Source organism: Tauraco erythrolophus, chromosome 12 (assembly GCF_009769465.1).
Source record: "Tauraco erythrolophus isolate bTauEry1 chromosome 12, bTauEry1.pri, whole genome shotgun sequence".
Classification (NCBI taxonomy): domain Eukaryota; kingdom Metazoa; phylum Chordata; class Aves; order Musophagiformes; family Musophagidae; genus Tauraco; species Tauraco erythrolophus.
The window spans coordinates 16,414,994-16,438,343 of NC_141476.1; the positions used below are offsets into that span (position 1 = coordinate 16,414,994).

General features: G+C 62.5%; 2 protein-coding genes across 2 annotated transcripts; one reads left to right on the forward strand and one right to left on the reverse strand.

Moving 5' to 3' along the window:
* The first annotated feature begins 1,989 nt into the window (after nt 1-1,989).
* On the forward strand, nt 1,990-16,624 carry GNAI2 (G protein subunit alpha i2). Its single transcript, XM_086619070.1, has 8 exons — nt 1,990-2,107; nt 11,188-11,230; nt 11,411-11,552; nt 11,900-12,060; nt 14,504-14,632; nt 15,531-15,660; nt 15,886-16,039; nt 16,422-16,624. Exons 1-8 carry the CDS (start codon nt 1,990-1,992, stop codon nt 16,610-16,612), a joined length of 1,068 nt encoding a protein of 355 aa, XP_086475196.1. The 3' UTR covers nt 16,613-16,624.
* Nucleotides 16,625-18,979: 2,355 nt separating this feature from the next.
* GNAT1 (G protein subunit alpha transducin 1) lies at nt 18,980-22,078 on the reverse strand. The gene is made up of 8 exons (XM_009979918.2): nt 21,973-22,078; nt 20,763-20,805; nt 20,349-20,490; nt 20,118-20,275; nt 19,903-20,031; nt 19,685-19,814; nt 19,430-19,583; nt 18,980-19,170 (listed from the first exon to the last, which is right to left on the reverse strand). The coding sequence occupies exons 1-8, from the start codon at nt 22,076-22,078 to the stop codon at nt 18,980-18,982; spliced, it is 1,053 nt and encodes a 350-aa protein (XP_009978220.1).
* Between the last annotated feature and the right edge of the window lie 1,272 nt (nt 22,079-23,350).

The following is a 23,350-nucleotide window of genomic DNA, read 5'->3' on the forward strand; positions in this document are numbered from 1 at the left end:
CATGCGCAGGGTGAGTGGATGTGGACGCACAGATGGACAGGACGGCACAGACATACGGACACACATGCACAGGGTCAGTGTGTCTGAATTCTGAATGGACAGATGTACAATGGGACAGCATGGACAGATGGACACAGACGCACATGGTCAGTGCACAAGTGTGCATGGATATACAGCAGGACAGCACGGACAGGTGGACACACATGCACAGTGTCAGTGCACATGGATGCTCAGCAGGACAGCACAGACATACAGATACCTGCCATGGATGCACAGACATACAGGGGGACAGCACGGACATATGGACACGCATGCACAAGGTGAGTGGAAGTGGATGCACGGATGTACAGCAACACGGCACAGACATATGGACACACATGTACAGTGTCAGTGCACACGGATGCACAGACACATGGATGTGGATGCACAGATGTACCCGGAGATGGCATGGACATACGGGCACTCCCATGCCCCGACACGGACAGGCAGACACGGACACACACAGGGAGACACAGACCGGGACACAGGCACGGGGCCGCGGGGACAGACGGCAGCGCACCGGCGGACCCACGGGCACACGCACGCTGGGGGCACAGGGCCGCGCGGGCGCAAGGGGGCGCTGCGCTCCCACGCGCGGTTCCTGCCCGCGGGGGCGCGCCGGGGGCGGGGGCCGGGGCAGCGGGACTCCGGGGCAGCGGGACCCGCCGGGGAGGGGGATCCCAGGGAAGCAGGACCCCCCAGGGGAGTGGGACACTCGCGAGAGTGGGACCCCTGAGGAGTGGGACTTGCGTGGAAGTGGGGCGGGGGGCATCCCGTGCCTGGTGCTCAGCACCCCCCGAGGGCAGCCCCAAGTCCCCTGGCCCTCTCTCACGGCACGGCGTGGAGTGGCAGGGAGCACCCCCCCCCCCCCCAGCCTAGGCCCTGCTCTCCCCTGACTGTGGGCACAGGGCTTTGGTCCAGCCGGCCCCAGGCCTGGGCATGGCGCCAGATCATTAGCGAAGCCTTATTAACGCCACGGCCCGCTCCCACGGGAACAGCCCTGCTCCCGCCACGGGCACTGCCCCACGGACCCCACGGCTGGGCTGCACGGGAGGATGCTGTACCCCTTCCCCTGGCACGGCGACTTCTGGAGCAGAGCATCTCTCCCTGCCCCCTAGCCCACTGGGTGGGTGCCAGTTTGGGAGGGGCGAGGAGGGGCTGGGGGGCCCAGGCAGGCGGTAAGGCTCTGCCACGGGGCTGGCATGGAGCTAGGGTGGCTTCCTGGACACGGGCCAGCCCTGCGGGGCAGCGGGCACAGCCAGGCACCCTCCTCGGGCCGCGTGGGGAGTCCAGTTACCAAGGGTGCTGCCCTGGGAGCTGGTGAGGGGGCAAGTGCCGGCGGTACCCCTTAACCTGGGCAAGAGCGGCCGGGTGCCCCAACCTGCCCAGTCCCGTCCCTTGTGGTGGGCAGCTCCAGTCCTGGCACCTGCCGAGGAGCTCCCTGCTCTGGCAACGTGCCATGTGGGTCCCCAGGGGCTGAGCGCCATGTCCAGTGATGGGACAAGCAGGTCTCCAGGGTATGAGCCACCACCCTGTGACACTGTGTCCCCGCAGAAGGTGGCCCTGAGACACAGCATCCCCCCACCACTGCCGGCCCCGGGGCTGCACCCACCTCTCTGCACCCAAAGGACCCCAGACCCAAAGTGCAGCACCCAAACTCCACCTCCCACCCTATGTCTGTCCCAGGGGACATGCGGCTGGTGCCCGCCTGTCCCGGGCACACCGTGCCCCGACGCTTCCCGGCGCTGCCGCGTGGTGGCCGGCCCCCCCGGGCAGGGATGAGGCCCCGCCCCTCTGCCCTGCGGCCCCGCCCCCGCACGGACCCCGCCCCTCGCCTTTCCCCGCCCCCCGCCCCCGCCCTTCCGTTGGCCCCGCCCCCGGCGCAGGGGCGGGGCGGGGCCGGGCCGGGCAGGGCAGAGCCGCGGCCGCGCGCAGGCAGCCGCCGCCGCCATGGGCTGCACCGTGAGCGCCGAGGACAAGGCGGCCGCCGAGCGCTCCCGCATGATCGACAAGAACCTGCGGGAGGATGGCGAGAAGGCGGCGCGGGAGGTGAAGCTGCTGCTGCTGGGTGAGAGCCGCGGGACCGCCCCCCGGACCCCCCGCGGGCTCCCCCCCGGGCTCCCCCGCCCGGCCCTGCCGGAACTGGGCAGCCCTGCAACCCCCGCCCCGGTGCTGCCCCGTAGCCTCCCTGGGTACCGGCCCGCAGAGGTGCCGGCCCCGCCCCGGGGATCCCCCACGAGCGGGATGCTGGGCCCGGCCCAGGCTTTGGGGGTCCCCCCCGCCGAGTGCGGTGTCGGCCCCGTCTCGGGCTCCAGGGGTCTCCCCGGGAGTGGGGTGCCTGCCCAGCCCCAGGCTTCCGGATTCCCCCCCAGAATTGGGGTGCTGACCCCACAGCAAGCCTTGGGGTTCCTACCCAGGAGTGAGATGCTGGCCCCAGCCCAGGCTTTGGGGCTTTCTCCCAGGAGTGGAGTTTTGACCCCTTCCTGGGCCCCAGGGGTGTCCCCCCAGATTGGGGTGCTGGTCCCACAGCAGGCCTTGGGGATCCCCTCTGGAGTGGGGTGCTGGCCATTCCCTGTGCTTTGGGCATCCCTCCTGGAGTGGGGTGCCAGCCCCACCCTGGGCTCTGGGTATCCCCCAGAGAGTGGGATGCCAGCCTTGTTCCAGACTTTGGGAGTCCCCCTGTGGAGGGGGCTGCTGGCCTAACAGCAAGCCTTGGGTGTCCCCCCAGAGCACGGTGCCAGCCCCACCCCAGGGCCTGGGCTTCCTCCCAGAAGTGGGATGCCAGCCCCCCCCCCCCCCCACTGTGGTACTGTCCCCCCAACCCCACCAGGGTCCCGCCTGGGCACATCCCTTCAGGGCACAGGTGGGGACGTCTCCTGGTGGCTGTGTCTCCCCAGAAACGGTCTGGTCTGCCTGGGACCCCCAGATGTGCCAGGGGGCTCCTCCATGGGCTCCCCTTGCCCAGGCCAGCTGGGGTGGATGTAACGGGGCTGACGGGCACCCGCTGCCCTGCACCTGCCCCATCTGGGGCATTGAGACAGGCCCGAGCCCCACCATCTCGCCTTTGCCCTCCCCTCACCATGGGGTGGTGGGGGGGGTCGGGCAGCAGGCTCTGCCCCATGCACTGCCCACAGTGGGCAGGGCCCCGTGTGGCCCACGGCCGCTCTGCCCCGTGGCTACCCGATTTTCATCCCGATAACGGGCCGCTCGTGCTCTTCAAAGCGCCTCTTCAAAGATGCTCCTGTGGGCGTTCGCAGACCTGCCCGGTGCCTGCGGGCGAGGCAGCCGCTTTTTTATTTTAATGTATTCTTTTTTTTTTTTTTTTGTAATAACTTCCAGTTGGGGTTTTATTCCCTTTCCAAAATTCCCAGGGAGAGCCTTGCACCAGGTGTGACGTGCGAGCGTGCGGGGCTCCCACGGCACCGTGGGGCGGCGGGAACTGGGACGGGCAGAGAAATCCCCGGCTGCTGCTTGGGAAGCGCCGGCAGAAAATGTCTTTCGGCTCGTCGCTGTCGGCAGAGGAAGCCGCCGGCAGCAGGAAGTCACGCTGAAATCCGGCAGCCCTTTATTTGCTCAGCCCCTGCCTGCCTTGAGAAATACGTAATTAACGCCTCGAAACGCTCGTCTAACGGAGCGCTTGGGCTTCGGGGGGGCTGGGTTTATTTTATTTTTGCCTTAGCGTGAGCTGTGCTGGTTCAAGACCTGTCGTGGGGGGACTGGGCGGGGGTCCGTGCCGTCGCTGGGGGGGCTCACCAGTTGTGCAAGCTGGCTGACCTGCTTGTTTCCGGGGAGGGAAGGGTGCCGGCGGAGCGAAACCCCATGGGGTTTGCAGGCTGTTGGGGAAACACGTGGTTCCCCCTTCGCTGCGAGCTGCTCCGTGCTGGGCCTCGCTGCCGGCTCGGCTCCTCTCGGACTGCTGCCCACTGTGAAATAACGGTGCTGGGGGTTGTAGCCGACCGGGGGGGTTTGGCACATCCTTTCTGCAGGGCTCGGAGAACGTCCGGCATGGGTAGCATCGCCCCAGCACCGTTGGCTCTGGGTGTCTGGAGCCTGGATAGCTGGTGCTGAGCATCACCGAGGGGTGGTCGGGGGCTCGCTGGCCAGGGAGGATCGCAGTGTGAGCTGGACAACTGGCATCCCTTTCCCATGTCCCGCTCTGTGCTGAAGCGGAGGTGCAAGGAGGAGAACGGCCACGCTCCCTTCTGCCAAGGCCGGCGTTTACAAGCGGTGTTTCTGATCTCTGCTGGTTTCTAAAGCCAAAAATAGAGCAAAATGGTTCTTTTTAATTTATTTTTTTTTATGTTTATTTTTTTCCCTCGCAGCTGTTCAGGTGTAAATAGCACCAGAGCCTTGGGTGACTACTGCCCATTTCCGAGCTGACCTGCAGCTGGAAAATCCTCGTGATCTGGCAGGGAGCGGCTGGGGAGGTGGGGCTAGCATTGCCCACCATTCGTGAGAAGCCCTTGAGGTGGGGACACGGTGCTGGGGGGGGGATGCTCCCACCTCCCCACTGCCCACCCTTCCTATAGCTTATTTTTTATCCTGTGTTCAGGGGAAGCTTTGAGGAGAAATGGGGCCTCCCGTGAGCTCAGGCGGGTGCTTTTTGGTGAGCACCATGGCTCTTGGGTGTGCTTGGCAAGGCAGAGCTCTGCGGTCATCCCGTGGCCTGCAGCCCTCCTGTGTCCCCCAGAAATAGGGAGGAAAAATTAGGGAGGAAAAAAAATGAGAAGGATAGCTTCACCCCTTGTGCCGAATCAGCCCGTGGCACAAAGAGATGCCTCTTCCAAGTGCCGTGTGGTTTTTGCCGGTGACTTGTGCCATCCTGCAGCTGCAGCTTGGAGCTGCCGGTGCAGCCGGGCAGGACACGGTATGAGTGGAGAGCACCGGTCTCGGTGTGTGGTGGTGGCAGTGGGAGTGTAGGATCATGCCAGCCGCTGGCACCGCAGAGGGCTCAGCTCTGACCGGTGAAGCCACCTGGACTCTGTGCCGTGCCCTGTGCATGGCCATGAGCCCACTTCTGCCTTTTCTCTGCTGTGGCGGGCGAGCTGGAGAGGGGTGGACACGCCGTCAGTGCAGCGGGGGCAGGCAGGACCCCCCTGATGGCACCTGGCACTGCAGGCGTGGGCATGGCACTGCTCTGGCCTGCAGCACCTGCCGCTGCCTGGAGGTTTTCCTCTGCCGTTTGCTGCCTCTGGCAAATATGTTGCATTCCGGATAGTTTGAAGCTCTGATCCCTGATGGGGAGAGGACCCAAATGAAGCAAGCCTCATCCCAAACGAAGCCCTCCTCTTCTCCCTGTTGCTGGAAACCAACAACCTCCCAAGGTCTGGGTACTGGGAGAGGCCAGGAGCTGCCGCCGGCACCTGAAAGCACCTGGAGCATCCGCTCTGTGCACCAGCAGCTCCCAGTGCTGCTGGCGGCTCCTCAGCATCGCCGCGGCTCAAACCGCTGGAGTCACCGGCCGTTTCTGCTGGGCAGTGGTGGAAGTCAGGTCCTGCCTGGCTGACCTCCCTGCCCACTGAGCCGGGATGCTCCAGGGGAATGCAGGACTGGCAGCAGGCGAGTGGTTGCCGCGTTAGAAGCCCCTAATTCCATATCTTCCTTTGGAGGATTAGGAAAGCAAAAGGTTTTCTCGGCCGCTCGGGAGATGTCCCAGCTGCGAAGGTGGTGGCAGAAGGTGCCGGTGTGTTGGTGGTGTCGATCGCCAGTGGTTTTTGGTGCTGGGGCGAGCACGCTGCCCTCGCACCTCACCCAGGCTGGGTCATGGCGACATAGGTGACGCAGGCAGCTGCCTGTACGGGATCCTGCCTGGGCGAGCCGGTAGCCGGGGCGAGGGCAGGGCTCCGCAGCTTTATATGTTGTTTTTTTTTTCAGGGCTTGCATAAAAATAGAGGAAGGGAGGGACCAGCTGCCACTTTCGGAGGCCGCGTCGCCCCGGCGCTGCCCTGGGCCCGCGTGCGAGCGGCCGGGTTCACCGCGCTTCGTCGCGTCTCAGGGTTTTGTTTTTGTCCTCCCTCCTGCCCCAGCCCAGGGTGATGGGAGGGGAAGGGGTCCCCGCTCCAATGGGGACACTAGTGGGGTCCTGGTAGGGTTTCTGGCCACAAGCCCGGAGATGTTGACATGGAGAGGAGCAGGGAAGAGCTCGGTGCTATTAGATCTGATGTGACCCTGCATCCAACTCCCCGGAGCTGGCGGCCAGGCTCGGCATGGGATGGCAGGAGGGAGCCCAGGCCCTGGGATGGGTCACCCCAGTGTCCCCATCGGTGACGTTGCGGGTGCAGGCAGCTGCCCTCTGCTCTGAGACAAGTGCTTGGGCTTTGCCCAGGAGAGACGGCAGGCTTACATGTATATATTTTATATATTTTTTTACATAAATATATTAGAAATATAGTTTATATATATTGCGTTTATATATGTATTTTTCTTTTTTATATGGAGCAATATGTAAGAATTTCTTTGTGTTAAAAAGCATCTATATTGCTTTGCATATATTATCACACATTTTTAATATATATTTAATATACATATTTAAAAATATGTATATCTTTACATAATAAGGCCTCCCATGGGCTGAGCCCACCCAGGGCTGCAGGTGCCAGTGGGTGCCGGGGTCGGGATCGCGGTGTGCTTGAGCACCGCTGCTGTAGCCTGTGCCAGCTTGGCCTCTCCGCAGCTGCTGGGTTTCCTGCCCTGTGCCGGGCTGGAGCACGGGTTTCCGGGCCGGAGGCTGACTGAATCACCGGAGCTGGGGGAGCTGAGTAATCCTCCATCCCTGCTGGCGGAAAACCCACGGGAGGAGCAGGGTGCCAGCAGCCTCGCGGTGGCGGGCGAGCCCCAACCCTGTCAGGGTGGGATGGACGAGACGATGGCACTCGGGTGTGGGGACCCCACACCGCCGGGGTCAACTCACCAGCACGGGCTGCACTGGAGCTGCTCCAGGTGTTTGGGGAGGGGGAGACGCGGGAAGCATTGTCGTGTCCCCATGCCCCGAGCAGCTAGGGGGTTGCAATGGGTGATGGTCTTCAGCAACCCCCTTTTCTAGGGCTGAACCCCAAAATTGACACTGGTGACCCTGAGCGTGTCCGGGTGGAGGGGACAGCTCACTGCCCAGCTGTTCGGGGGCTCTTCCCCAGCCGGCCCAGTGTCGGCACAGCTGGCGTGGGGCAAGGGCACGGAGGTGGCTGGTGTGAGCAGTGGGGAAGAGGGATCACTCTGGCTCTGACAGGGGCAGAAACAAAGCAGCAAAGTTCTGGGATTCCTGGAAAAAAAACGGCACAAGGATCGTTTTGTGCAGTTTGCAAAAATCCAACGGCCCTTGTTGACACCGGGGGTGCTTTTGCCTTGCTCCCCCTGGAAATGCTCCATCCCCAGCCCACCTCCTCGTGTGCTCCAAATGTTCTGCCCGCTGCCAATTTATTTCTGGTCTGTTTTTTTTTTTTTCTGTGTCTCCATTGACTGCGTTGGACAGTGGGGTTCATACCTTCCCGGTGCCCCCCAGTTGTTTGGGTCCTGCCTGGGGACATGGCATCCCACTGGCTGCTGATGCATGGGCTCCTCCTGGGAAGCTGCCAGCCCTATGCCGGAACAGGACGGCCCCTGGGAAAAACACCCTGTATCACTGCAGGCTTTTAAAAAAACACGATTATTTTTACAGCAATTTTCCATCTATCTTGGGTTGGAAGGAAAATGTCGAGGGGAATCTCTTTTTGTTATTATTTTTTGAGCCTTTAAGATAACTCTGCTTTTAACCTTTGAAAATCCTGTTTGATGGCAAGGACCCCACAGGTGCTGAGAGGGGTGAGCTCTGCAGCCATCCCTCCGTCCAGCCATCCCTCTGTCTTGCAGGGAAGGGGATCAGTGGGTTTTTCCAGCAGTAAAAGCCATCAGTAAATCCACGCTCAAATAATAGCTGCTGTTTGCTGGGCTGGGAAACCTCGCTGGCACAGCGGCTGGGGACGGGGCTCCGAGTGCTGGGGATGGGGATGGCCTTAGACCTGCCAGCAGATTGAATTCCAGCTTCTCCCCCTGTAATAAGGAATATTTTCCAGCTGTGCATCGCTTCCATCCGCGCCTGAATATTTGAAGGCATAAAATGGGATGGTGCCGTGCAGCGAGATGGAAAATCCTCTTGGTAACGTGGGGTGAGGTGAACCCTGAAACCCGTGACCGGCTCCTTCAATATGTGGCATTAAATGTGTGCTGGCCAGAAATATATTGCATATATGGCATTAAATATGTGCTGGCCAGAAATATATTGCATACATGGCATTAAATATGTGCCGGCCAGAAAGCAGCTTAAATCATGGGCTGCAAAATATATGTTGGCTAAATAAATGTATTGCCTGGGGCATTTTGGAGCCGGGCAGCTGCTTGCTGAATTTAAATTTTTGAAGATTATTTTTAACAAAAAAGGGGGGAAAGCAGCCCAAGAGAGAGCTCCCCTCCTATTTTTGACCAGCGCTGCTCTGGGAACCAGCCCTGCCGGGTCCCAGCAGGCAGGAAGGGCAGGCAGGGCGCGGGCAGGGCTGGAGGGGCAGCCCGGTGGTGGGGTCACCCCATGGTAGGGGAGGCCTTCTCTCTGTCCCCCCACCCCAATGCCTGTCCAGAGCGGGGGGATCTGAAGGAGGCGAAGCCCCCGGCGCTGCCTGCCTCCTGCCTGCTTCCAGCAGGAGGGTGGAAGCTGGCAGCTGGCACCCTGCCCAGGGATTGTTTTGGGGCTGAATGGACAGCAGCCGGGGTTTTCCGGGGATTGGAATCTCTTCCCCTCTGCTGTGCTCGCCCCGGGGGGGGGGGGGGAGCCAGGAAGGGTCCCCCACCCTCACTGGGTGGGAGCTGTGGGGGCTGGGCACCCATTGGGCCCTGGCAGATGCTGGGGGTGGCATGGCACAGCTGCCTCGGCAATTACCTGGCCCCTTGGTTAGGCAGAGGCGGTGATTTGGAAAGGAAATTGGGGGGGACATGCGCATGCTAATTGCTGCTGCCCCGGCTTCCTTCAGGGTGCTGGCGGGACACCGGGGCTGTTATTAATTCAGGCCCAAATTTCTGCTTGCCACAAGCACGTTCCGGCAGCGAGTGGAGGTTCTGGCTTGAAATGGGGGGGCCTTCTGCTGCTGCTGCTGGGGAAGGAGCCAGCAGCCGCAGGGGCAGTTGGCAAGGGAAACGGCCGGCCTCGGCGGCTACCAGTGACTGCCACCCTGCTGGGAGCGGGCAGGGGGTCCCGGGGAGGATTTGTTCCCCCCTGGGTGGGGGGCAAGTATCAGGCAGAGCAGGAGGCTGGGGGACAAGTGTCTGGCACCTTGCTTCAGGGATACTTATAAGCAGGGTCCTCTCTTGCTGTGTGCCTCAGTTTCCCTCTCTGGGCACCCATCGGGGAAGGGCATGGTGAGTGCAGCAGCCTCTGCTGCCGAGCCCAGCGGTACGGAGCGACGTTGCCAGAAACCAAAGGTATTTAATGGAAAAAATGAAGGGATACACTGAGTCCTTCCCTCCCTGCTCCCAGCTCAGGGCAGGAGTTGCCAGTGCTGACCACGAACGCTGGCCCAGCAGCGCTGGCTGGACTGTGCCGGCTGCCGCGTCAGCACTCCATGGGCGCCGACACAGGCTGGGTCAGTGGTGCCGGGGGGTCCCCACCGTGCTGAACGCTCCCGTTGGGGCTGAGTGAACCAGCTCCCCCAGCACGTGCAGCGTGGAAGCTGTGGGACGGCGTGGTTGTGGCAGTCCATGTGGGGTCTGTGTAGTTCAGTAGGGCCCTAACCTTGGGGTCTCCATGCCTTGAGCTGTGCCCGTGGCCGTGTCCGTGGGGTACGTGCCCATCACCCTGGCTGCCTTTATGCCGGTGGCGGGGCAGAAAGCATTTGCTCCCTGCCACTGTGTCTCAGCTGGCACAACGGGCTCTGTTTTTCCTGGTTAATTTTAGCATAATCTCAATTTATTTTTTTTTTAAACTCCTCTGTAATCTCTCTTCCCCCTCTGCGGCCGTGCTGGCACAGCCCTGCTGCTGCCTGCCTGGGGCTCCCTGTAACGGTGGCTCCGTGGCCCAGGGCAGCAGCGGAGAGACCTCCCTGGAGGGGTGGGAGAGGACACAGGGACGGGCTGAGTTTGGGGGGATCCCCTGGGATTGACACCTAGAGGCAGGGACTGCGCTTGTCCCTGGCCAGAAGGGTGTCCTGGGTCGAGGCAAGCCAGGTGCTCATCCATCTTGGTGGCACTCCCTGCCCGGAGAGGGGACAAGGGACATGCGTCGTCCCTTTCAACTTCCCCTTTGAGCTTCCCCTTTTCTGCAGCCGGGGTGACTTCACCCCTTCCCTGCTCCCAGCCCGGGGAGGGAGGGCTGGGCTGGGAGCTGCATGGGGGTAACATCCCCAAGGGGGATGGGGTGTCGGAGGGGGGAGCCTTAGGTGCCCCAGCCGCCCCCTCTGAACCCTTGGCATCTCGTGCTTGGATGCTGAAAAAGTAAACCCACCTCAAAAGCCGTCGGCAGGCTGCAAGGTGCACCATATTTCAAAAGCAACCTGGGGGTGGCCGATCCCACCGGGAGCTGCTTGTGGAGGCGGCAGCTTCTTGCTGAGTTCCCTGGGGTGCCCAGTGCCCTGCCTGTACCTGCTGACACGAGCATCTCCACGTCCTGTCTGCCACTGGCTCCAGCTGTGGGCACGTGGCAAGGCTCTCGCTCCCGTGTCCCCCAGCACAATAGGGATGTGGGATGCAGGATGTGGGATGCTGCAGCTGAGCTCAGGCTCTGCCTGGAGCTGTGATGGCAGGTGACGGCAGGGTTTAGCCCCCTGGCACAGAGAGTCCCCAAGCTCAGCCGAAGCTGGGCTGCCAGTCGTGTTGGCTGCAGCGCACCGGGACCACAGGGCAAACGTTGATGTGTTGATGCTGTTTTTCTAGCCCGGAGCAGGTGTCGTTTCTCCCCTTGGGAGCTAATGCACAGTTCCCCCCCAGGCTCCCCTTTTCCTCCCCCTTTCTTGGCCCTGACATTCCCAGTGCTTGTCCAAGTGTCTGCTCTGGCCAATGCTGGGAGCACTTCTCCAACGGCTGAGGCACCCGCTGCCCTCCCTCCCTGGTCTGGGGGGGTCTCAGTAGGGTGGGGGTCCCCGGCTTTGGGCAGCAGCTCACTGCTCATCCCTCCTTCTCGTTTCTCCACAGGTGCTGGCGAGTCTGGGAAGAGCACCATCGTCAAACAGATGAAGTGAGTGGTCCCCACACCATCGCTGCCACCAACACCACGCAGACCTCGGCCACGGGCTCCAAAAATGGTGGTGGCCAGGGAAAGCATCCCATTGGTGTTGCAGCAGAGCAGGGGTGGGGAGCAGCACCTCGGGGTGCCCTGCAAAGGGCTGACCTTGCCTATGTCTCTCCCCTGCCCCAGGATCATCCATGAGGATGGCTACTCGGAGGAGGAGTGCCGGCAGTACAAAGCCGTGGTTTACAGCAACACCATCCAGTCCATCATGGCCATCATCAAGGCGATGGGGAACCTGCAGATTGACTTTGGAGACTCCTCCAGAGCGGTGGGTGCCCTTCTGCTCCCGCCGCGTCTGGCAGGGGTGGGGGTTCTTGGGGGCAAAAGCAGAAGTGCCCAAAGCTGGACTGGGATTAAGAGTGGCCCTGCCCAATCCCTCTGCTCCCTGTCTGGCTGTCACCTGTCCCTGGTGATGAGGATGGGGGGACCCAAAGCATAACCCGTGGGTGCCCTGTCCCAGCACAGCCCCTGATGGATGCAGAGGTGGGAGTTCCGCTGCTTCCCTGGGGTCTCATCTCCCATTCTGCTCCTGGGTGGGACATGGTCAGGTCCTTTGGGGCAGAGTGAGTGTCGATAACCCTGCACTGATGCTCGAGCCCTGTTTTTTTCCCACAGGACGATGCTCGGCAGCTGTTCGCGCTCTCCTGCACTGCCGAGGAGCAGGGCATCATGCCAGAGGACCTGGCCAACGTGATCCGGAGGCTGTGGGCTGACAACGGGGTCCAGGCTTGTTTTAACCGCTCCCGAGAGTACCAGCTGAACGACTCTGCCGCCTAGTGAGTACTCCTGCTCCGCTGCCCCGGCTCGGCTGGATCCCAGCCCTGCAGCCCCCTCGCCTTTATTGAACAACGGAAAATCCCCCCCGGGGGCTGCCATTCCTCATCACCAGGCTTGGGGGGGGGGACGGCTGGTGCTGCCACTTCCCGCCCAGTGCTGGGGCTCAGCCAGAGCAGAACTGGGAAGGCGGATGTTTCGAAAGCTGTTTCCTCCTCTGGCAGGGTGCTGCGTCCCCCGGTACGGGGGCACCAAGGTATCCCCCTCCTGGTGCCGCTTTGTGCCTGCCGCCCTTCCCCGGGGCTGCTCTCCCCTGGCCTCTGCATCCTGTGATGGCTCCCCTCCATCTGAGCACAGCTGGGGATCCTGCCCATCCTGGTACCCATGGGCATGGGCTGTGAAGGCAAGGAAAAGCCCCAGAGATAGCACCAGGGACCCTTGTATCTGAACAGCGTGAACAACATGGGGTTTTTCTTTTTAAATGAGCTTTTATGGAAAGACTTGGCATTACGCCGCCATATTAGCCATCAAACTGGTGTTTAGGCAGATAAATGGCCTGCATATGGTTGGGTTTATCCCTGAAGAGATTTAATAAATAAGTTAATCTGCCTAAAATATGATTGCTGGAGAGGGCGGTGTGGCTGAGGTTGGGCTCAGCTCGCATGATGCCCTCCTGCCCTGCCTGCCCACACCCCTCGTGGTCTCAAGCAGGGCCGGAGGAGCTCGTGGTGTGCTGGGAAATCCCCACCAAGGCTGACCAAACCCCTGCCAAGGCTGGCCCAGCACCCTTGGGACTCGCTGCCATCCCGGGGGCTGCTTGTTCCGCCATGTGCCAGCCCAGCCGTCCTGTCCTGCTTGGCACTGGCAGGTCCCACTTCTGCACTGGGGTCACTGCGGGAAAGAGGTTGCAGGAAAGCTCCTGGCAAGCGCGGACCCCGGAGAAGCTCCCACTGGCGCTTTCCTCCAGTGCCCACGGCTTTTGCTTCTTTCTGCCCTGCACCTGCCCGCCCTCCCTGATCCCTGTCCCACTCAGCCCCATCGCGTTTCCCTAGCAATGCCGTGCTGTGCCATGGGTGCTGGTTCGGAGGCACGGGAGACCCAGCAGGTGCCTGGCAGCTCGCACGTGCGGTTTGAGCAAATACGTCTGCAAAGCGCCTGCAAGTCCAGTATTGCCGTAGCTGCCTTTATGGAGCGTTTGGCACACGGCGGGGGCTGGGCAGGAAGTCATTAGGAGCCCCCTCCAGCTCTTGTTCCAGCCTTTCTCCAGGCCTGCAGAGATGCCTGTGCGGTAGCTGATGCCCCTGTCCAGCCCCGTGGGGACAGTGCTGTGCCCGTGGTGCCGTTGGCACAGAGCACCCTGGGGATGGGGAGCCCTGTGCTGTGCCCGGCATGCAGCCTGCCTGCACCCCAGCCCTCTGCTGCAGCCGCCTCCACCTCTCAGGGTGCCAGGAGCTCGGGGTGCTGGGGTCGGTGCTGGCCAGCACCCCGGGGCTGGGCGTGAGGTCTGAGTGCTGCCAGCACTGCGCGCGGCCCTGCTGTGGTGTTTCCTGTTTTTTTTTGTCAGCTGGAGGCCGCGTGTGTTTCCGGCTGTTTTCAAACTGCTCCGTGGCGGCGGCATGCCGGCACCCCCGCCCTCACGCCCGCAGCGGGGTCCCGGGGCACCCACAATTCTGGCTTTGCCCTGGCACACCCGAGGGCTTCCCGGGAGCTGGCGAGCAGCTGCGCTGCCATCGGAGCTGGGGATCCCTGCGGCCTCACGAGCCGTAATCTGGTTTTCACCAGATTATGGGGCTGCAAAGGCCTTAATCAGCGCAAGCCTAATTTGCTTAAAGGAGCCTGTTTATAATAACCCAATTAAAGCAACGTGAGCTGGAGAAATTGAAACCCGCTGTGATCCCCCCCAGCATCCCTCGACTGGTCCCAGCAGCTGCTGCACCTTCGGGACCAAGGCACCGGGAGCCACGGTCTGGCAGGGCCAGGCAGGCGATGCCACCCTGGGGTGTCGAGGAGGGCAGCAGCCCCCCCCCGGGCCGTGCTGCTCCCCATCCCTCTGGCCTCCTGCTTCCTCCCAGGACGCCGGCCCTTTGTGTTTTTTGACTATAAATGGCACGGCGCCATCGATTGTTTCCGCCGGCGCTGCGGCCGGTTGCCATAGCAGTGAATACTTTCCTCTTGCCGTTTCCTCCGTGTGAACGGCTGGGGGAATGGGGGGGAGACCCCCAGCCCCGGCTGTGTGCCCTGCCCAGCCCCCGGTACTGGCACACTGCCCTCCAAGCCCTCATTCCGATGCGTCCCCTTGCCACTCCGGCAGCTGGCCACCCAGCCCTGCCTGTGCCTGGATGATGCCGGAGTGTGGGCAGGGGCGGTGTGGGGATGCTCCGTGGAATTTAGATGGGTTGTGCCCCACGGTCCAGCTTCCCCAGCACCTTTCTGCTCCTTCCCCAGCTACCTGAACGACCTGGAGAGGATAGCCCGTGCCGACTACATCCCCACCCAGCAGGACGTGCTGCGCACCAGGGTGAAGACCACCGGCATCGTGGAGACCCACTTCACCTTCAAGGACCTGCACTTCAAGTATGTCTGACCCTTTCCCTTTTGCCTTTTTCAAGGAAAAAAAAAACAAACCAAAAAAAAACCAACCCCCAAAAAAAAACCTTCCTCCCTGTGCCGGGCCAGATCCTGCTTGCATGCTGCACACGCCAAGCCCCGCCAGCTTTGCTCATGGCGGGAGCCGCTGTCTCAGAGAGAGCGGAAACCGCTGAAATAGCTGGAGCGGCCTCAAAAACGCTTTGTAGGGCTTGGCCCGGGGGCGGATCCAGCCTCTGACAAGGAGGGGAAAGGGGAAGGCATCCTCCGGGTGCCGTGACGCTGCTTCCGCTGTGGGAAGGGCACTGGGCGGGAGCCGGGGTTCTTGGGGTGTCGGGGTCGGGCACTGGCGCTGCTGCCTGCTGGCAGCCTGGATTGCTTTCCACTGAAAACCCATGGGAAATAGCCAGGGCTCTGGTTTCCAAGGCAAAAAGCCGTCATCGCCCGCATTCCGGGGGATTTAGCCACTTGATAACGGAGCTGCTGAGGTCTGCAGCCTGCAGCCGTGCACTGCGGCTGCTCTTGGTCCACCAAGGTGTCCAGCAAAGCCCCTCAGTGCCCACTCTGGAGAGTGTCTCCTGGAGCCTGGCTCTGGGGAGCATTGCGCTGACATCTCTGGGAAAGGTGGCCTCATCCTGCCCTAGCTCATGGCGGGGATTTACTCCAGCTGGGAAACGAGCCCGGACACCGTGCTGTCCCTGGGATGGGCAGTGGGCGCTGAGGCAGATCTGTGGCACTGGCAAAATCCCTGGAGCAGAGACACCGTGTTGTGCCAGCCCTGGTGCCACTCCTGCTCCGGGCATCTGGGGAAACTGAGGCAGGGTGTGGGGCGAGGGCGGTGGGGCCAGGAGCTGCTGCCCATCGCCACACCACCTCCCTGCCGCAGGATGTTCGACGTGGGCGGCCAGCGCTCAGAGCGGAAGAAGTGGATCCACTGCTTCGAGGGGGTGACGGCCATCATCTTCTGTGTGGCCCTGAGTGCCTACGACCTGGTGCTGGCTGAAGATGAGGAGATGGTGAGTTGGGGAGATGAAACCAGCACTGTGAGCCGTCCCCTCCTTGGGGGACCGAGGGAGCACCCCTTCCTCTGGTGGTCACCAGTGCCCCGGCCAGCGTGGCCCAAGCCTTGCAGGGCCCTCAGCATCCCCTGCCCAGGCAGGCATGAGTGGTTTGGGGGCAACAGTGGCATGGGCTCTGCTTGGGGGTCCCTGCCTATCTCAGTCCACTGTATCCCCCGCCAGAACCGGATGCACGAGAGCATGAAGCTGTTCGACAGCATCTGCAACAACAAGTGGTTCACGGACACGTCCATCATCCTCTTCCTCAACAAGAAGGACCTTTTCGAGGAGAAGATTGTGCACAGCCCCCTGACCATTTGCTTCCCGGAGTACACAGGTACTGTGGGGTTCCTCGGTGCCTCCCTGGTCCCCCTGACAGGTGAAGCGGGCAGTGCCTTGCCCTGGCCTGGCAGCGTGGCAGGAGATGCTGGGGATGGAGATGGTTGCTGTCCTGTGCCCAGGGAGTGGCGAGTTGAGGCAGCAAGCGGAGTGCAGTGGTGGTTGGGGTGCCCCAGGGGATGGGGGAAGATCAGGGGGACAAGGGGCAGCAGCCCTGGAGGGGTTCAGCTGAGGCTCACTGTGCCTGAGGAGCATCAGTTTGGCATTGGGGTGGTGGCTGCAGCAGCGTGGGGATCTGAGCCAGGCCCAAACCCCTTCAGTGCCAGTGGGGGGTGGTCTCTGGGCGACCGCAGGGCAGCCCAGTATCTCCTCCTCCCCAGGGGCCAACAAGTACGATGAGGCGGCCGGCTACATCCAGAGCAAGTTTGAGGACCTGAACAAGCGGAAGGACACCAAGGAGATCTACACCCACTTCACCTGTGCCACCGACACCAAGAACGTGCAGTTTGTTTTCGACGCCGTCACCGACGTCATCATCAAAAACAACCTGAAGGACTGCGGGCTCTTCTGAGGGCCGCTGCTGCCCAGGTGGGTGGTGGTCCCGGTGGTGGCCCCCCCCGCCTCTGCAAAACGGGGTGGTCACAGGGCACCCTCTGGGGATGGGACGGGCGCTGCCTGCCATCCCTGCCGTGGCACAGGCTGGCAGGGGGTGCCCATGTCCCTCTCCCCAGCCCCCCTCCTCACCACCCGCTCTCTCCTAGGATCCCCGGCCGTGCCGGCGAAGGAAGGACTGCACCGCCCCCCCCTTCCTGCTTCTCTTTGGATTCATCCCTCCACCCCTCTCTCATAAAGAGACTTTTTGGGCGCCAGTGTGGCGGCAGGGCCCGTGTCCCCCCCTGCCGCCCCCGCTCGCCTCCTGCCATCCTCCTCCTCCTCGCCGGCGTCACCCTTTCTGCCTTCCTGGGGAAAATGAGGTTTTCAGCTTGGTTTTGAACCCCCCCAACCACTCCACTCCCCCCCTCGTTACTCGCTCGCGAGCCCTGGCGCTCTCACTGTTTACATTGCAAGTGTTGCTGGCGCGGGGTGGGGGGACACGAGGGTCCCCTCAAGGACACCCACCCACCCGCCAGAAAACACAACCGACAACATTCCTTTTAGTAAAGTAGAAAATAAAGAAAAGAAAAAAAAAAGGGAAAAAAAACCCCAACCCCCAAAACCCCAAACCAACCCCCCAAAACCCCCAGAACGGTGCAAAAAAAACCCAAACCAGAGCACAGCGCCTGGGGCCGGGATGCTTTTTAAAGAAACCTTTTTACCAAACTATTTAAAAGCGTCGAGTGCTACGTGGTGGCAGCGGTGTCCTCCACGGCCACCCCCAACCGTGTGCCTTGGGGCGGGGTGGGGGGGCTCCGCACCCCAGCCCGCCTTGCTGCCCCCCCCCACCTCGCTGCCCCTGCCACGGGCAGGCAGCAGGGCCAGGCAGGAGGCGGGCAGGGGGGGCTGCCCACTGCCTGTATCCCCCCCCACTTCTTTCTAAGCCTAATTTTGTAGGGCTAGCTGTTGCGTTGGGCGAGGAGAGCTCGCTAGACAGAGCGGTCCCCGCTGTGCCCCCCCACCATCCCCCCCCCCAGCCTGGGGGGGCTCCCGCAGCCGGTGCCCGCGGCCCCACTTTTCCCACAGGATGTTTTACCGAATTGTTCACATGGTTTGAAATAATAAAATATAGAAAGGAAAAAAAAAAAAAGAGAGAAAATATATATAGTGCCCCCCTGCCTCCGGGCTGGGTGTTTCACCATGTCTGGGGCAGTCGTCGGGGGTCAGAGAGGGGCACGGAGGGGCTGGCATCGCTGTGGGGGCTCAGCAGCATCCCCTGGGTGAGGGATGAGGGCAGCTGGGATTCCTGGGGAGGGAGCTGGGACATTGCTGGGGGCTGAGCCCTCCCCGGGTGCTGGCTTACAGCTGGAGGGACTGTGACCACCCCCTGGCCCTGCAGCAGGGGTAAGGTGGCACCCAGGGGTCCCAGTACCACACAGTCCTTGGGGACACCACTGACCCGTGGCCCCAAGGGACATCTAGCACCCCTAGCACCCAGTAGCCTCCAGGGGCCCCCAGGTCCAGAGGGCACCCAGCACCCAAGGGACCCCCAGCAACCCCAGCTCCAAGGGGCGCCCAGGAACCCTCAGCACCCAAAGGATCGCCCAGGACCCCCCATCGCCAAAAGGTACACAGGACCCCCTAGCACCCAAGGGGCCCCCAGCACCCCTCAGCTCCAAGGGGTACCAGGGACCCCCAACACCCTACAGCATCCCAAAGGGACGCCCAGCACCAAGGGGCACCCAAAGTCCCCAGTGCCAAGGATCATCTGGGGATCCCCAGCACCTCTCAGCTCCAAGAGGCACTCAGAGACCCTCAGCTCCCTGCAGTGCCCAAGGGACCCCTACCATCACTAAGGTCCAAGGGTATCAGGGACCCCCAGCACCCACCATCTCCAAGAGATACTCAGAGACCCTCAATTCTCAAGGGACTCCCCTGCACCTTCCAGCTCCAAGGGGTACCCAAGGACTCAGCACCCAAGGGGGCCCCAGCACCCCACCAGCTCCAAGGGGTACCCAAGGGCTCAGCACCCAAGGGGGCCCCAGCACCCCCCAGCGCCAACGGTACCAGGGACCTCCAGAACCCTGTAGCATCCAAGGGTATTCAGCACCCAGGGTCACCCAGTGCCCCCCAGTACCTGGAGCCCCCAGGAACCCCCAGCACCCAGCAGATGCCCTACAGCGCTGGCCAGTGGGAGGGCTGATGGGGGTGGGGGAGTGGGGCTGTGGCCTCCACCCAGGGATGGCTCCAGGTCACATCCCAGGGGTTCAGGGCAAGTGGAGATGGTTGTGGAAGTGGGGTGGGGGCAGCGGTGGGGCCAGGGAGGGGGCTCTGGGTCTGGGGCTCAGAAGAGCCCGCAGTCCTTGAGGTTCTCCTTGATGATGATGTCGGTGACAGCGTCGAAGACGAACTTGACATTCTCGGTATCTGTGGCGCAGGTCATGTGGGAGTAGATCTCCTTCACATCCCGCCGCATGTTCAGCTCCAGGAACTGCAGCTTGATGTAGTTGCCTGCGTCCTCATAGGTGTTGGGACCTGGTGGCATGTCAGTAAGTGGGGGTCCCCTCCTGGGCTGGGGTGTCCCACCGCAATGGGTGCTGGCCCAGCATCACCCAGCACTCCCCGGGGTGGGCAAACCTTGCTTGGTCCATGAGCAAGGCAAGTGCAGGATGGCTTGTATGGGGTGCTGAGGACACCTGGTGGGTGGCTGCTGCAGGGTGTTGGCACCCAACCCTTCACCATCACCCTCCACCACCACTCGCCTGCACCCTGTGTGAGCCGCTGCCACCCTCACCGTCGTAGTCGGGGAAGCAAATGCTGAGATGGGCCTTCTTGATCTTCTCCAGGAAGACGTCCTTCTTGTTGAGGAAGAGGACGATGGAGGTGGTGGCGAAGTAGCGGTGGTTGCAGATGCTGTTGAAGAGGTGCAGGCTCTCGTGCATGCGGTTCTGTGGAGGGACACAGCCCCATCAACCCCTCCATGACCCCACACACACATCATGATGGGGATGAAGCTGGATGGGTTGTGTGCCTTGGGAGCCTTCCTCACCACTTCATCATCCTCGACCAGGACCATGTCATAGGCGCTGAGGGCCGCGATGAAGATGATGCAGGTCACTCCCTCGAAACAATGGATCCACTTCTTCCGCTCCGAGCGCTGGCCGCCCACATCAAACATCCTGGGCAGGGCAGGGGGGGGTACATCAGCACCCTCCACCCCCTGCCCACCCCCCTGGCACCAGCCCTTGCTGGGGGCTCAGCCCCCACCTGAAGTTGAGGTCTTTGAAAGAGAACTGGGTCTCGATGATACCGGTGGTCTTGACACGGGAGCGCAGCACGTCCTGCTCCGTGGGGACATAGCCGGGGGTCACCAGGCGTTCCAAGTCCGACAGGTAACTGGCCAGGCACCCAGTGGGCATGAGACATGGGTTGGCACCCCTAGGCCCACCCCCACCCCACCCAGACACCTCCACCCCACGTACTATCCGGCCGAGTCGTTGAGTTGGTACTCGGAGGCGCGGTCGAAGCAGGCTTGGATGCCTGTGTCCTTCCAGAGCCGCCCGATGATGTCGGACATCTCCTTGGGCATGGTGCCCTCCTCGATGGTGTCGGAGAGGTGCAGCAGCTTGCGGGCATCATCCTGCAAGGGAGAGGGGCTCAGCGGGGCCAGGAGGCTGGGAGGGACCCTCAGCCTGCGGTGGGGTGCCCCTCACCTGGCGAGCTGAGTCCCCGTACTGGATGTTGAGGGTGTTCATGGCCCGCACGATGGCCAGCATGGACTGGAGCGTGTTGCTGTAGATGATGGCAATGAACTCCAGGCATTCCTCCAGTGAGTAACCATCCTGGTGGATAATCCTGGCCGTGGAGAGGGGCACGGGACTGAGCTGGGTACCAGGGGGTGGGGACACCCATGGGTGTAGCATGGGGCTGGGTGCTATGGGGCAAGGGCATGAATAGGTGCGAGCTGGGTGCTGTGGGATTGAGCCGGGCACTAAGGGGTAGGTGCAGCCTATGGCAGTGGCGTTGGGCAGAGCCGGGCACAGTGGGACAGGGCACCCCATGGCCACAGCCTGGGGCAGGCACGTGGCATGACAGGGCATGGCCAAGTGACACCCCTTGGCACTTACTTCATCTGCTTGACAATGGTGCTCTTCCCCGACTCCCCTGCTCCTGTGGGGACAAAGCACAGCTCACTGCAGTACCGAGGCCACGGGTACCCCTAGCTGTGCACTGCCCAGGACCCCTGGCACACCTGGTGCCTGGCACAGCCGGAGTGTGGCAGTGGCTGTGCCAGGTGTGTGGCTCGGGGCAGGGGGATTACAGCCTGGTGTCAGCGGGCATTAAGGTTGGGCTGAGCCACTGGGGCTAATGGGATCTGGGGCGGCTCAGCCGGGGACGTGCTCGGGGACCCAGGGGAGGGCTTGGGGACATGATGGCATGGCAACCTCACCATCCCCCCACCCGATACCCTGAGCCTGCAGCAGTGCAGAAGAACATGGCCGGGAGGGCAGCAATGGCACCCATGGTCCTGCCATGTCCAGGGCACCCCAGTCCTCGGGCACCACCGAGGCAGCCAGGAGGGACACAAAGGGACCTGCAATGTTGGGGGCTGCAGGGACAGACCCCAGCGCTGGGCATAGAGGTGGTGGAGTGGGTTGTATGGGGGAGGATGGGGTGGCAGGGGCGTCTGGTGAGTGAGGTGCTGGTAGGTGGTGTTGGTGAAGGTTCTTGAGATGGGTTGGTTGGGTTTGGGGAGCCTGGGAGTGGTGGACTATTGGGGTGGGCCGGTTGGGTTTGGTGGGGAGTGCCTGGAATCTGGGGGTTCTTAGGGTGGGCTATTGAGATGGGTCGTTGGGTTAGGGGTACCAGATGGGGAGTGGGAGGCTGTTGGATAAGCTGATGAGAAGATCTGGCTTGAGGGAGCCTGGGAATAGGGGGGGTTTGGGGTCGGCTGGTTGGATTTAAGGGTGCCTAGGAGTAGGGCATTGTTGGGGTGGGCTGTTAGGGTGAATTGGGTGAGTTTAAGGGGGTCAGGGAAGCATTGGGTGGGCTGTTGAGGTGAGCTGGGTGGGTTTAGGGGTGCCTGTGAGTGAGGAGCTGTTGGGGGCACTCTTGGAGTGCGTTGATTAGGTATAGGGGTGCCAGGGGTTCAGGAAAACATTGAGTGAAGTGTTGAGGTGGGTTGGTTGGGTTTGGGGGTGCCTGGGAATGGAGGAGCTGTTAGGGTGGGCTGGAGGGTTTCGGGGTGCTGAGGGATGTCAGCGGAACATCGAGTGGGCTGTTGGGGTGAGGTGCACGAGGGATGGGTGTCTCCCCTGGGGTGTCCCCCCTCCATACCCAGCAGCAGCAGCTTGACAGTCCTGGCATCCTTCTCAGCATCCTCCTTGAGCTTCTTCTCCAGCTCCCGAGAGTGCTTCTCCTCGGCGCTGGCCCCGGCGCCCATCCTCGGCCCCGCAGCCCTGCGGCTCACCCGCTCCTTGGAGGTTAGCACCAGGATGGGCAACGCGCTCCAGCCCCCCGCCGCCTCCAGCGCTCGCCTCCCTGTGCCCACCGCACCCGCCGTCGACTGCCCTGCTGCCACCGCCACCACCCACCCAATGTGGGCCAAGGACGGGGCCAAGGTGCCGGGGACCAACCGGTGAGGTGCTGCGCTCAGCACCCACGGCTTAAGCTGGGCCCTCCCCGCTCCCTGGATAAACCCCCTGAAATCTGCAGCGGGCTGAGCTCAGCAATCCTGCAGCTCCTGGTGTCAGCACTTCTGCCGAGGGGGGGTCCAAGGGCAGGCAGCCCCCGCTTTGTCCCCACCCTGGGGCTGGGGAAGTGATCGGCCACCTCTGGGATCATGGGACCCCCCCCAGCTCTGGCTCTGCTGGGGGGGTCTGCTGGGGTCTGACAGGGGTTGGGGACAGTGGGGGGAAATGTCACCATTGTCTCCAGCTCACACAGGACACCCCCCCTACTCCTCCGAACCAGTGTCCAGAGCCCCCCCAGTAAGCCACCCCAGTGTCCCCAGGGCCCTGTGCCCACTGTCCCCAGGGGCGCTTCCCCCAGTGACTGCATGCCAGCCCCAGGCACCCCCACCCTGTGTCCCCAGGGCCTCTTCCAGGACCCTCTGCCAATGTCTTCAGGCCCCTCAGGGTCCTTAGGCCACCAGTTCCCCCCTTCCCATGTCCCCAGCCCCTCCGTTGCCATTGTGGCCACCCCGGTCACTCACTGTCCCCAGGGACACCCCAGTAATCGCTCTGTGTCCCCACGCCCCCGCTGCCCCCCGGCCCCAGTGCCCCCGTGTCCCGACCCCCCCCCCCACGCTGTCCCCAGTGCCTCCCCCCCCGCAACCCCACACCGCGAGGCTCCTGCAGAGCCGCGCTCGGCCGCCAGGGGGCGAAAGGACCCAGCGCAGCTCCGCGTACAGCCCAGCGTTCCCGGTGTAGCGCGGCACTGCTCCCCGCACAGCCCAGCGCCCCCGCTACAGCGCTGCACCGCCCTCAGAACTTTCCCCAGTTTAGCCCGGGACCTCCCAGCACCGGCCCCGGTGCCTACCGAGACTGTCCGGAGGAGCCTGCTACCACCCCCGTTGCCCCAGTACCCACCGGAGTGCCCCCAGTGCAGCCCAGTATCACTCGCTGTCACCCCCAGTGCCCCCTATAAAGCCCATTACCGCTCTCCCAGCACCTCCCAGTACCGGCTCCCAGTACCAAACCCTAACGCTCCAGTA